Source organism: Uloborus diversus, chromosome 1 (genome assembly GCF_026930045.1).
Source record: "Uloborus diversus isolate 005 chromosome 1, Udiv.v.3.1, whole genome shotgun sequence".
Lineage (NCBI taxonomy): Eukaryota > Metazoa > Arthropoda > Arachnida > Araneae > Uloboridae > Uloborus > Uloborus diversus.
Window position 1 is genome coordinate 83,392,767 of NC_072731.1, and position 13,400 is coordinate 83,406,166.

General features: G+C 32.8%; 1 protein-coding gene across 2 annotated transcripts in view; it reads right to left on the reverse strand.

The window, feature by feature from the left end:
- Positions 1 to 264: 264 nt before the first annotated feature.
- The window catches only part of LOC129234686 (regulation of nuclear pre-mRNA domain-containing protein 2-like), a 67,007-nt gene continuing 53,871 nt past the window's right edge, over positions 265 to 13,400 (reverse strand). The window contains exons 9-11 of one of the 2 annotated variants that reach the window (XM_054868730.1): positions 9,690 to 9,846; positions 4,609 to 4,773; positions 265 to 2,291 (exon numbers count right to left, since the gene is read on the reverse strand). In XM_054868730.1, coding sequence (XP_054724705.1) covers positions 610 to 2,291; positions 4,609 to 4,773; positions 9,690 to 9,846 — 2,004 coding nt within the window. In that variant the 3' untranslated portion in view covers positions 265 to 609. The remainder of the gene's footprint in view (positions 2,292 to 4,608; positions 4,774 to 9,689; positions 9,847 to 13,400) is intronic. The other variant, XM_054868731.1, reaches the window with a different exon arrangement.

Here is a 13,400-nt window from a genome sequence, read left to right on the forward strand (position 1 = left end):
TTAGTGTACACTTTCTTATTCTGGATATTTTTGGCAGTTGCTTATTAGGGGTTTCAGACAAGGTAAATGCAGTTTTATAAATTCTTTTTTCACACCCCAGTTTTACGACGAACCCTGATTTAACGTATAAAAGTTTCTATCCCAATGAATTTGTGAAATCTCGGGGTATGACTGTATATCTAAATAAAATATTCTTAAAAGCTTCAATTTGTGTAATAGATTTTATTAAATAAAGTGTCCAGTTCAGCACTTTTGATCACACGATATTGTTTGAAAATAGCAAGACATAGTGCCAGATAAAAATATATATATATATATATATATATATGTATTCAACATGCAATTCATAAACATCACTTCTCTTTTAAAAAGTAGTAATAACAGTAATAAATTTAAACTAAAACAAAACTTTTTTTCAATAATGTCAAGGTATGAGTTTAAGACAAAATAAAGCAAAAATTTCGTAACGACTGCTTTCTTTTAAGTGTCAAAAGAACCAAGGACAAATAACTATCAATATTTACTTATAAATCAACAAAATGTACAAATGTTAAGAAAACTATGGTACATTTAATTTACAAATTTGTTTTGAACTTGAGTTTATTTTTTTTAAAACCTGGGTTGTTGCCTTCCCCAACCTCTGCCTCTGAAAGGAAATCTTTTGTTATTAGGAGGTGGCCCGGACCTGTATGGATGGTGAGGATGAAAGCGATCCGGACGATTCCTCGGCATCCAATTGTTCCGAGGCTGGAAATTTGGTGGAGGGAAGTTCCTTTTGTTATCAAAAAACCGTGGCGGCTGATTCTGTATGTGTCCAGGCATGGGAGGTGGTGGTATTGGTGGGAAATCTGGTTCATAAAATCTGACCTCATGATCAGGCTCAGACCAGTCATCTCCAAACCACCTCCCATTAATATTCTCCCGGTGAGATTGCACAGTTTCAATCTGAGAAAGGCGACAGTTTGGAGGCGGCGTATTCATAATCTGTGGTAATGGTTCCAATGGCTTCACATTTTGGCCATTCACCGGTCCAAGTTCAATAGGTTTTTGCTCCATAACAGGGGGCAATGGTGGTGGTGGTACTGATGCGTTGTAAAATGGAGGCACAGATACTTCCTTGCCGATGAAAAATTCTTCAGTAGGAGAGGATATAACTGTAGTAGTGGTAACACAACTTTGAGGAACACTTAGAACTGTCTCTGTGACTACAACAGAGTTGTTTTCCCATGTCGGTGGGTTTTTCACTCTGTGATCTATGTCACCTGTGTACATTGTATCTAAACTGTATGGTGTGTCTGTATGAAGACTGTCATCCGGCGAATCTTTGGTCACAACAGTAATTAAAGTACTTAACCTGCGTCCTCCTATAGATCGAGGCATTTTATCGATAACAGTTTCAGGAGGTTCTGCTTCAGGAGATGGCACATCTGTGCTGTCAATATTGTCAATGGCCATATCAGTGTCAAAATGATCCATTTCTGGATTGTACTCTTCAGCTCCATAACTATCCGGAACAAAATCAAATGCATCGTGGACAGTTGAAGGCACTAGAGATGGAATGTATGACAAATGTTCATTTTCATCAGATTCTGGTTTTGATGAATATGATGGTATGGTATGTAAAGGTACAGTTTGATATGAATTTAATGCTGAAGTTTGAGCAACAGGTGAAGTGTTTAAGGGTGCAGGCAGTCCAGGTTGAGGTGAGCTAAAATAACTTGATGGTGACGATGAAATCTGTGATGCCTGAGAAACTGATGGGGCATTATCTTTAATAAATGAAGACATTCCTCCTGATGGATTATAGGGGTTCGAATGATCAAAATATACTTCCTTCTTTGGCATTCCATCACTCTTCTCTGCGGAAGCAGACTGGATTAAACTTGTGAGGCCTTTTAATATATCTTTTGGACTATGGGTTTTGTTACTCGAAGCTAATTTTGTGAAGAAGGAATGACTTGAATGAGTATCTTCATCTTGAAGAGGAGTGTTCTGTCCACTATATTCATCTTTGGGGGTGATATCAACTCCCGCCAGGGAGTCATTTGTCTTATCTTTTTTATTGGATACCGGAGAATTTGCTGTATCCAGCAGAGGAGTATTGTTACCTGAAGAGACGTTACTGAAGAGTGAAGTTTGAAGCCCTGCTGGCAAATTTGGAATATTTTGCAGTAAATTTGACAATCTACTTTCAAGACTACTAGGATCATTTCTCGGGGTTTCAGCAGGGTCTGGTAAGGATTTGCTTTTATTTGCAAAAGCATCCAGCCATGAAGTCATCCCACTTTGTTCTAAAGAAAGAGGAGTCATATATATACTTTGCATAAAAATAGGAAAAAAATAATCTTCATTAAATATGAAACACATTGATAGCAACTAATTTTAAAAGATAATAAAAAATACTTGTAATTCTCTCTTCTGGCAAAAGTTATACCTGAATTATTTTTGACCAAAAACATTGCAAGAAGAACTTTTCTGTCAATAAATAAATGTTCTTTTTGGAGATTTTATTTTCCAAGAACAAAATTCATTAATTTACCTTTAAAAACAACATTTGCAAACAAGTGCAAGGAAGATCAAAAGCAATTTGAAAAATTGAAGGAGGGCACATACTAATAAATCAAACTTTCCATAGTTAAAACAAAAATGAATGATGGGAAAAGTTTAATCATAATTTTCATAAGAGATATAATTTCCAGTTAAAAAGGAATTAGAAAATAAGAAGTTAAACAACAGAAAAAACTTTTTTTTTTTTTTTTGAAACATGAGAAGTATCAGTGAGGAAATTGTGCACAGTTGAAATTATAATTAAACATAAACAAATAAGCCAGATAGAACTAATATAATTTATTACAAACAAAAAATAATTGTCAACATGAAAAAAATGAAAATTGAAAATATAAAATGGGAACAAGATTCTACACTAAGAGAGATAAAGTTTTTTTTAAGTATAGAATGTGCCATTCTATCAGTCACTCATTGCTTTTGAAGACTTTCTCAGTAGTGTGGTTGTAGTGATAACATGTATTGTTCATTTTTGATACTAAAATTAAAGCACGCTAGTTTCGTTCAGTTACGGATGTTATTTAACACAATACGGCATCAGATCTTCGTATTGGTGCAGCAAGGCACATTTCAGGGGCTGGTTTTTGAGACACCACTAAGACATTTTGAGGGAAAAAAAAGATCCTAATTATATAATGTTAACTGTAATGTGAGCTTGAAAGTACTTTTGGCACTCGCTTCATGATCATTTTCCTTAACATGTTGCACTTTGTGAAGAACAAAGCGAACAATCTCACAAGGGCATAGAATACACAGGAGAATAATATTACGAACACTGAAATGCCAGCAGGATAAAAGATACTGCTGTAAATTAAGAAAAGGTGTTAAACTTGTTTCAAAGTTTAAAGGATACAATATTCTACCGAAGAGAGAGGGGAAAAAAACCTTGTCTAACATATAACTTATGTATGTATAAATATAATAGTTGCTCTCAAGTAATACAGAAAAATCGAACTTAATTCTTCGTTACTTCATAACATGAATTACATATATTTATGGCAATCATCAGGCAAACATTTCAATTTTGTAAGCTTGTGAATAACTGAATCAACTTAAGTATGCAAGTAAATAATAGTAGTACACACTAATTAGAAGTAAGAATGCAAGTTAACAAAAAAGTCTTAAACAATGACAGCATTGATACAAACAGGCACACAAAATAACTTTGTCACATTGACTGTAAGTAAGTACAAAAGCATCTCTCATTATATTAACTTTAAACTCAGACAAAAGAAGCGAAAAGGCAAAAAGAAAAATGAAAAAAGAGAAATCTATAAAGTGCAGACCATCCATGCAATTTTTTAAAAGCTATTAGGGAGACCAAAAAGTAATGCTGTATTTTTTTTTCCAACATATAATATTTTTACTACTTTTTATTTTTAATGATGTACTTACCCTCATTATCAACCACCAATTGGCATGTAGTGCACAAAGTTTCAACTCTGGATTGATGAAATCAACTGGTTTTGGAGCAAAATATCTGAAATGGCAGTTTGAATGTTTGCCAAATTTTAACGCTTTCAATCTTTTAGAAAGTACTGAGAAAGGACTGAAAAGTCGATTGAGTATACTCTAACGATTGTCAAAGGAAAATGCATGATTCTTATTATTCAAAAGACTAGTACTGAAGACAAACCCAGGGAAAAATAAATTAACCTTAGCGGGTAGCCTCACCCACCATTGCACCACCCGATTTCTCTTTACTCTGATCTGTATATGACAAAAAAAAATAATTTACCTGATATCCAAACTGATCTACAGATATTTTGCTCCATAATCAATTGATTTTTATTAATTTTGTGTTGAAACTTTTTTTTACCACATGGCAACAGGTAGTTGATAACTAGAGAAGTTACATCATTGATTAAAAATAAAAACTTAGTAAAAAAGTACAGATATATTTGAAAGAAAAAAAAACATTACTTGACCCTCTAACATAATATAACCAAAAAAAAAAAAAACTGCAGGAGTTCTCACAGGAAGAATCAAATAACGAAAAGAAAAGACATGAAAAAGGGGTAAAGGCAACAACTAGCTGCTTACCATGTGAAAAGAAATTTGAAAGCGTAGGTATTGGATTTCCTACACTATTTGTAGACGCAGGTTGTGATTCAGTCTTCACTTCTTTAGTTTCAGGAGAAAGATTTAAACCTTCAGGCGTTCCAACTGGAGATGGAACATTGTCCAGGTTTTCTATCTCATCTGGTGCTGGATTAAAAGCATATGACCAGCTTTGAGTTTCATATGTTTTAATTTTTCAAAACATCATTGAAAAATAACTCATTTCAAAAAAAAAAAAATTATGTCATATTTACTAAATAAGATCAATCAATGAAAACCTAGTGCTTAACATATTTCAGTTGCGTCATAAATTTTTAAGTAAGAAACCATAGATCTTTCCCAATTATCATTAAGAAGCTCATTAAATATTTTTAAGGACCAACAAATCATACAAAGAAATAAGGTTTTGAATGATTGTTAAAGAAATAAAGAATTGTTGAAGTTTTTTGAGTCTGAATATCCATGAAACAAAAACTTGGCAATCTGGACCTCTAAGAGGTTTGAACTGAATGTCACTACAGTCAACCCTTGATAACTCGAATTTTTTGATATGTCTCAAATTTTTTCCCCCTTCATACTTCCTATATTGTCAATGTTAAAATTACCTTGTTTAATCGAAATTTTCAGCTTTAAGCCCTCGATAACACGAAATGTTTTGCTATTTCACTCGGATTCCATTTCCTTTTTTCTTCTTCCAAAATGCGTGCAAACCTGTTTCTATTCTATTCTATTCTATCGCGCTCCGAATTTTCAACATTCCTCTCCTTCTGGCATTTCACCCTCTTCTGCCCCTCCGGCCTTCTTCTGACTTTTCAAGGTCACACACCTGCAGGAGAGGAGCTCTGAAATGCTGGCGGGAAGACAGTAGGGGAGTAGGGGGGGAGGACAGCTGCTTCTTGTAACAGTTTTGCTGGACCCTCATTCTGTTCTATCTTCACATCGCGTACAGTGGTACAGGAATAGTTTCAGATAACTTTCAAAATAATCTATTTATGCATAGTTAGCTATGGCAATCAAACGAAAATTAAATACGCTTTCTATTCAGGAGAAGAAACGACTTATCAAAGTGGAAAAAGGTTCCAAAAAGAAAAAAGAAATTGCAAGAGTTTGGAATTCCAAGCAGTACCTTATCGACCATTTTGAAAAACAAAGAATCTATTCCAGAAAAGTGTGTTGACGACTTTGAGAAACAAAAGAGAATTCGAGTTAGCGAGTTTCATGATATGGAAAAATGTCTAATGGTTTGGATAGAGTAATACAGAGCACAAAACATCCCTCAGAATGGAAATTTGATAAAAGAGAAAGCAAAGCATTTGCTAAGGAACTGGGCCATTTAAATTTCAAAGGAAGCAACAATGGATGGTTGGAGAATTTCAAAAACCAAAACAACATTACATTTCTTAAGGTATGCGGCAAAAGTGCAAGTGTTGATGAGGAAGTCTGCGTGGAATTTAAAGAAAAACTACATTTAATCCTGCAAACTTATGATGAAAAAAATGTGTTTAATGCTGACGAAACTGGACTTTTTTTTAAATGCACTCCGGATAAAACCATGGCCATAAAAGAAAAAGCCTGCAAAGCAGGCAAGAGAAGTAAAGAAAGATTGACTTTGCTGCTTTGGGCCAACATGGATGGGACTGAAAAACTACTGCCGCTAATGATTGGAAAATCAGCCAAACCATGGTGTTTGTCAGGCATGAAATCCTTTCCTTTTGTTAAGGATTCTAACCTTAAAGCTTGGATGACTTCCAAAATTTTTGAAAATTGGCAAAAAGAATTAGAAAGGAAAATGAAAAGAGAAAAACGTAAAATCATACTGTTCATTGATAACTGCAAAGCCCACAACGTAATTCAGAAATTAGATTACATAAAGGTTGAGTTTCTTCCCCTGAACATGACATCAAAATTACAACTCCTTGATCAAGGGATCATTCACAGCTTTAAGATCAAATATCGCCATCAAGTTGTGAAGAAACTTTTGGCTGAAACTGAAGGAGTCAAGCCTTCTGGAGTGACCATATTAGAAGCCATGCAAAGCTTGGAATGGTGTAACTTCCTCAACCACCAGAAATTGCTTTAAGAAAGCTGGATTCAAAAAGAATGAAGAGGATGTCCCTGTATGCGACATAAATGATGAAACTGAAAAGAGTGTGTCAAGGACAGACTGGGGACGACTTTCTGAACGGTTGGATTTAAATAAAGTGCAATTCCAAGACTTCCTAAATGTTGATGAAGAAGTTGCAGTATGTGGTCAATGGGAAGACCACCAAATTCTTTCTCAAATAATTGCTGGTGATCCAATTTCCGAAAAGGATGAAGAAGAAGAGATCTGCAATCCTCACTAAAAATCTACAAAGAAGCCCTATCTGCTACTGATGTGCTACGAAGATTCATCAAATCCCATCCACATATGACAGAAGAGACTTTTATAGAGTTTTCTCATTTAGAAATTGTAGTGGAACGAGAAAAAGACTTGAATTTGAAGCAAATCAGCATTGATTCTTTTTTAAATGATTCAATGTATCAGTAAGTGTTTTTTGAATAATATATACATTTATTTTCAAAGAGTCAAGTATTTTTTGCATTTTATCCCCCCCCCCAGTTACCCAAGAATTTTGAATAACTCGAATTTTCGTTAACTTGAATTTTTTTTGATGCTCCCTTCAAATTCGAGATATCAAATTTTAACTGTATTAAAATGCATATCAATGACATACTTTGATAGAAGGTTTTTCCCCTTTTTGGTTGAAAAAGAAAATGTTTACAATATGAGAATTAGAAGAGAGGTGGGGCAGACCCTGGTGTAGAAATAAGCTTTGAATTTTACAACTAGTATAAATTAAATCTGATGGACAAAATTTGCTGTCGTTGCTGATGGTTTCAATGGTTTTTTTTTATTTCAAGTCTTTGTTACAAAATCCCAATAGACTGAGGGAGTGGTATCAGGATGGTCAAGGGGTTAAGGCTAGTAGGAGATGAAATTAAACTTTTAAAAAGGCCTAAAAATACCAAAATGGCTGTATTTTTGACTGCAGTTTAAAATCCAATGAAACTGATGATGTCATTCACTTAAGAAGTAAAAAAACCTACTTGTTCTATACATAGTACAGGAATACATCTATTCAATAAAACAAACACTTGGTATTCTAATTAGTATAAAATAAAGAAAAATACAACTTTTAGTCTTTCATTTCTTATTGCAACAAATTCATTAAATGCAGGTACAGTATATCTGTAGTGCTAAGCAAAATGAAATGCAATTGTAAAGAATTGAAACGAAAAGAAAGGAAAAGAAAAAAAGAGGTAAAAACAACAACTGGCTGCATACCATGTGAAAAGAAATTTGAAAGTGTAGGAATCGGATTCCCTACACTGTTTGTTTTCGACAAAAATCTCACAACTTCAACTACGGCTGAAAATGAACAAGGAAGCTCCCTTGTATCACATAAAATAAACTTTGAAGTCATTACTGCCACGTGTTAATGAGGAATGGCATTTTGTGTTTAGTTACTGGAGGTGTGAATTTATTGTGTGACATGACTTTTTGTCCTATTAAAACAAACTAAAACACAATATTGAAAAATTAAATATGCTTAAACAATTAGTATTTGAGACACTTGTGAAAGGAATAATAAATAAGTAAGTATATACTTTTAATTAAACAAGTTATTAAGTAACTTAAACAGTCACACCAGGTGTGTGCATACCAAAGAGGTGAGAATTCACATGTTGTGAACCAAAAATATATTAAAATAAAAATTATTATTAAAAAATTGTTGGCACTTTTAAATAGATATATTTTCGATGAAATTAAAAATCATTGTTGAATGAATTGTTCCTTAAAGATTTTACTGTAAAAGGCATATGACAGAAAAGTTACACTTTTTGGAGAATGACCCTTAAGCAAACAAATTCAAAAGTTATTCAGTTTGAATTTATGTCACATTTATATTTCATTCCTAAACTAGATCACTTTTTTCCCAAGTCATGAGCATTTTTAGGAAAGATGTCGAGTACAGGACCAGGGCCTGATTTAATTGTAAGCCCGAGAAGCAAGGGCTTTGGGGCCTCCTAATTTGAGGCCCCCCCCCAAAAAAATTACAATTTTTTTTTTCATAATGAATGTTTTCATTTGCTTTGCACTATAAAATTTTTATATTTTTTCTTCTAGTGTAAGTTTAAAAATTAAATTGTTATTGCTGGCTCTGTTTTAACAAGGTTTATGAGTTCAGAGGAAACTAACTCTCTCCCATGGAGTGAAGAAACTATCTGAAGTGGCATCTAGCGTAGTATGAGACCATTCAGATAGATGTCACTCCATGTCAGTACAGATCTCACTAGAACTGCTTAAAAATAAGGCATTTATTTTGTTTCTGTTCATTCACAATATTTTAAGATGTTAGAATTTTTTATAATTGTTCATTTACATAAATTTCAAATTACAAACACAATACAGTGACATTATCAAAACATATAAAAATATTTATTTACACCCTTGGTTTACTGCAATCCATAGCCATGCAAATGTCAATATGGTCAACCTAAAAAAAATTAATGGTGCAGATTGCACCACTGATTTTTTTGGGGGGAGGGGGGATGGGGCATATCATTATATTTAAGTGATACGCCATTTTAGGGGGCGGGATGGGAACTTCTGCAATGACAAAAAGATGTGCCATTGAGCACAGGACTAAACTTATTTCAAGAAAACAAAGAGATAAAATGTAAATACAGTTGCATCCAAAATCAAAAATGACAATTTTGCTTTCGGAAAAGCAAGTCAAAGAAAAATGAATTGTGACGAGCCCCCAAACCAGAAAATCTGCCACTGAGCATATATAAAGAAAAATAATTTTTTACAATTTTGCGCCATTGTGGAATGTGCACCAGTATGGCTCATTTTGAATAAAATACCACAGCTCAAATAGACACACATGAACTCTTAACTTAGAATAAATGTAGAAAGCAAAAGCTTGTTTCTTCCAAAAGTAAGTTTGAGTGTTGGTTAACTAGGAGGTTCATTTGTAATACATAAATAACAATGATCAAGTTTTAATACTCACTTTTTTCATTGGGGAGTTTCAATTCCAACTCATGGTCTGAAGTAGTAGGTGATGGAGCATCAGGACATGGTGATGGTATAGGACTAGGAAAGGTTGCTATTAACTCATCAAGTTTCTTCTGGAGAGTTTTTACTCTTTGACCAAAGTTTTTATAAGCCTGGGTAATAAATATTAAACCATACACATTTAAAAACATTACAATATTTTCAGTAGCTGAGCAATAAGCAATTGGTATTTTCTGTTTTTGTATTGCATTGGAATTATTCTACTTACAAAAATATAGTAGAAAAGTATAATAATTCCAATGTATTTTGTTTTTTAACTCATTTTCATTGCTACCATCGCCTATACTGCCATAGGAAAATAAAGAACAGTATCCAAAATTTTTTTCATTTTTCTTGCATTTTTGTCACCAATTGTACTTAAGCTTTATTGAACAAGCTTGCTCATTCAGTTTCTGCTGAAAATGAAACACAAAAAATAGTGCATGACTATGATTTTTGAAGACAATGGGCATGAAATTTATTTGGTCCCCCCCCCCTACGGTTATTCTATATAGTGAAGCAATAAAATACTTTGATACTTGGGTATAAATACACAGCTGTGCTAATCTGGTGGCAGCTTATATCACAATATAAGCTAGCAACATTTGACAATATAAGCTATCACCATACTACATTATAAAAGTTGTAGTAAAATACAGTCTGACCACCGAAAGGCAAACACCTGGTTTACAGGCCCAAATGGACGGATCTATTAGTTTTCAGGAATGTCAGCTTTTGTAGATGTATGTCAGCCTCTTAATTAAGCAGAGTCACATTCAAATAAGCTGAACATGTGCATCAAATTTTTTACTTTTCCCCCTTATTCAGATACTCTTCTTAACTAAGTTGTTCGCCAATTCCATGTAATCTGTGAATAGACGGTAATATACTATAATTAAACATTCTAAAATAAGAGGTTGTCATGCTTTGAATGTTGCAGTAAGCCGTGAACATGAAAATTATGTATGATATAACTTTTAAAAGTGTTAAACTTGAAGTGGTTTTGGAATTTGAAAAAAAGATTAAATTGCTAAGGGGAATTTTTTTTTTATATTTAATTTTTTTCTTCTTGTAGTGCAATATGCAGTTAGTCCAATTAAAACTTTACCTACAGATTTGGTCGCCCAAATGTTGGTGCCTTGGGCCTGTGCCCTATGTGCCGATACCTTAATCTGGCCCTGCAAAAAAAGTGTCTAACATTTCCCTATTGTTAGTATGGATTCCAAAATGTGTTTCTTCAAATATCTCCAAAACTCATTTCTGCTGATACTGCCCTTTACTTTCCCATAGCAGTATGGTTCTATTTACATATTGCAGCATCAATACATCACCAAGAATGAAACGAATACTGCCATGCTATCTGCACTTTTTGTCAAAATTGAATTAGGGTTGTAAGAATTCCCTTAAAAATAATATAAACACCTAAATATAAAAGAAAACTTTATTATTATTTTTTTTAATTTGTTATAAATAACTAGTAAAAAAAATAATATAAAAAAAATGTCATTTGAAAATTGTTTTTTAATTTTTTTTCAAAAGCCCTGAGGTATAAGAAAAGAACACCTCCTTCCACCTCCCTGCCCCGACACCCATATGCACATGCTCTTATTTCCTGTGGAAGTTATAGGTGTCACATCATTGTCGTAAGATTTGCAAAAGTAAAAGAAAAGGAAGGAAAAGTGAATTTAAAAAAAAAATAGCAAGAGGAAACGCAACGTAAATTTGCTTATTCAGAGAAGACAGAAAAAAAATGTAGCTCCACCCATTCTGATGACATCAGAAGTCAATGTAGCTATGATGTCAGTGACAAACCTTTGCAGATTTATCCGAACGTATCGAGAAAAAAATAGAAAATTTCGGAAAAAAACCTTTTTTTCCTTGAAGGGGTTTATTTTAACGCTGGAAAAATTAAAAAATTAATTTTTTCAACTTTTCAGGAAGTTGTAATTGAAATTTTCATCAAAAAGGTGATTAGAAATTTCTCATACTCAAATCCAATGCAATTCACCCCCCCCCCCCCAATCCTTATACGTTAAAATACAGTCTAACTTTGATACTGCAAGTTGTATGATGATATAATTTGCTTATAGATCAAAAAACATTTTAATACTTTTTGAAAAAATAAATAAATAAACCAATATTCCTAGTGAAGAATTTATTTTCCTTCTTCATAAAACTTCAAAACTTTAATCACAGAACTATCTTTCTGCTGACTGTGCGAACCAAACGGCAAGCAACTTCCCTTGTGACTTTTAATAAATTAATTGGTTTGAAACTGGCCGCTTTTTGAAGTAATACTTACGACTAGATCAGAACATACAAAAATAAAATGTATTTAAATATTTTAAACAATGGAAAAAAAATCGAAAAGGAAAGGAAATTACATACCAAGAATTGTTGTTATTATACAACTTCTAAGTGTTTGGCATTAAATTTGCAATAAACATTTGTAATATCAAATTAAGATGATTGGTTGTTTTGGAAGGCTGTATAATATATTTTTTTGATTTGTAATCTTGAACATTTTTATGGGCCACATGGATCAGTTTTGTGGGCCACATATTGCGATCGGGTCATAGGTTGGGCACCACTATTCTGCTGTTAACTAACACATTTTTGTGTGATATTTTCATTGTTAAAATTAACTATAGCATTCAGTCAGTTATCATTCTTTATTTTTATTGAACTAGTTTTACACAAGTTCCACATTTAAAAATGAAAATTAACTAGGGTTAACTATTATTCTAGATTAGATTGCAGCAAGCAAGTCAAAAAAAAAAAAAAAAAAAAAAAAAAAAAAAAAATTCCAGTGACTAAATTACCATTTTAATGGAAAGAATAAAAATTTCTGAATGTTGACATCAATTAACATTAAGCTCCACACTGTATATTAGATACAGAGACCGTTTTCAAGATTTAATTTTCACACTTAACTAATATCACCACACACAACTGAAACCGCTTAATACAGTACAACCTTTAAACTCTGCTGAACTAGGATTTTTCCAGGTTATACAGATAACAAATTTACAAGAAAAGAAAAAACTTTAATGCCACTATGTTTTTAAAAGTAATATTAAAAAGTACAATTAGCAAACTTACCGATAGAAACATTGCACCCTTAAAAAAGTGTGTCCAAAATATATAAATAAACAAATAAAAGAAAATTCTCAGAGAACTGCTGCACTGTTGATATCAAAAATGATGCATAACTCAACCATAATACATCAAGATAACTGAGACACTCTAAAAATTTATATTAAAAATAAGAAAATAAAGAGAACTTACTACATAAAGTTGCATATAGGTTAATCTCCCTGTTTAGAGAAAATGTTAAGAAAAGACTAGAAACTCCTGCTTAAATTGAGAGTTAGAGCAGAGGTTCTGAAACTTCAGACCTCCACGAACCCCCTCCGGAAAAATGACAAACTTCGCCCCCCCCCCCCGGGGCGAAAAGGAAAAAAAATGATTTGGCGCAGTTAAATCAATTTTTTTCTAATATATTTTTATGCTTTTTCCTTTAAAATTATTTATTCTTTGTTCTGTATATTTTAATGAGCTTGTCTGGTTTTCATTTCTTACATTATTATTTTGAGTTATAGAAGTAAAATTCTGTTTCAAATTTAATAAAGAATAAAATTGTTATCACCAAATTTCTAAAACCAGT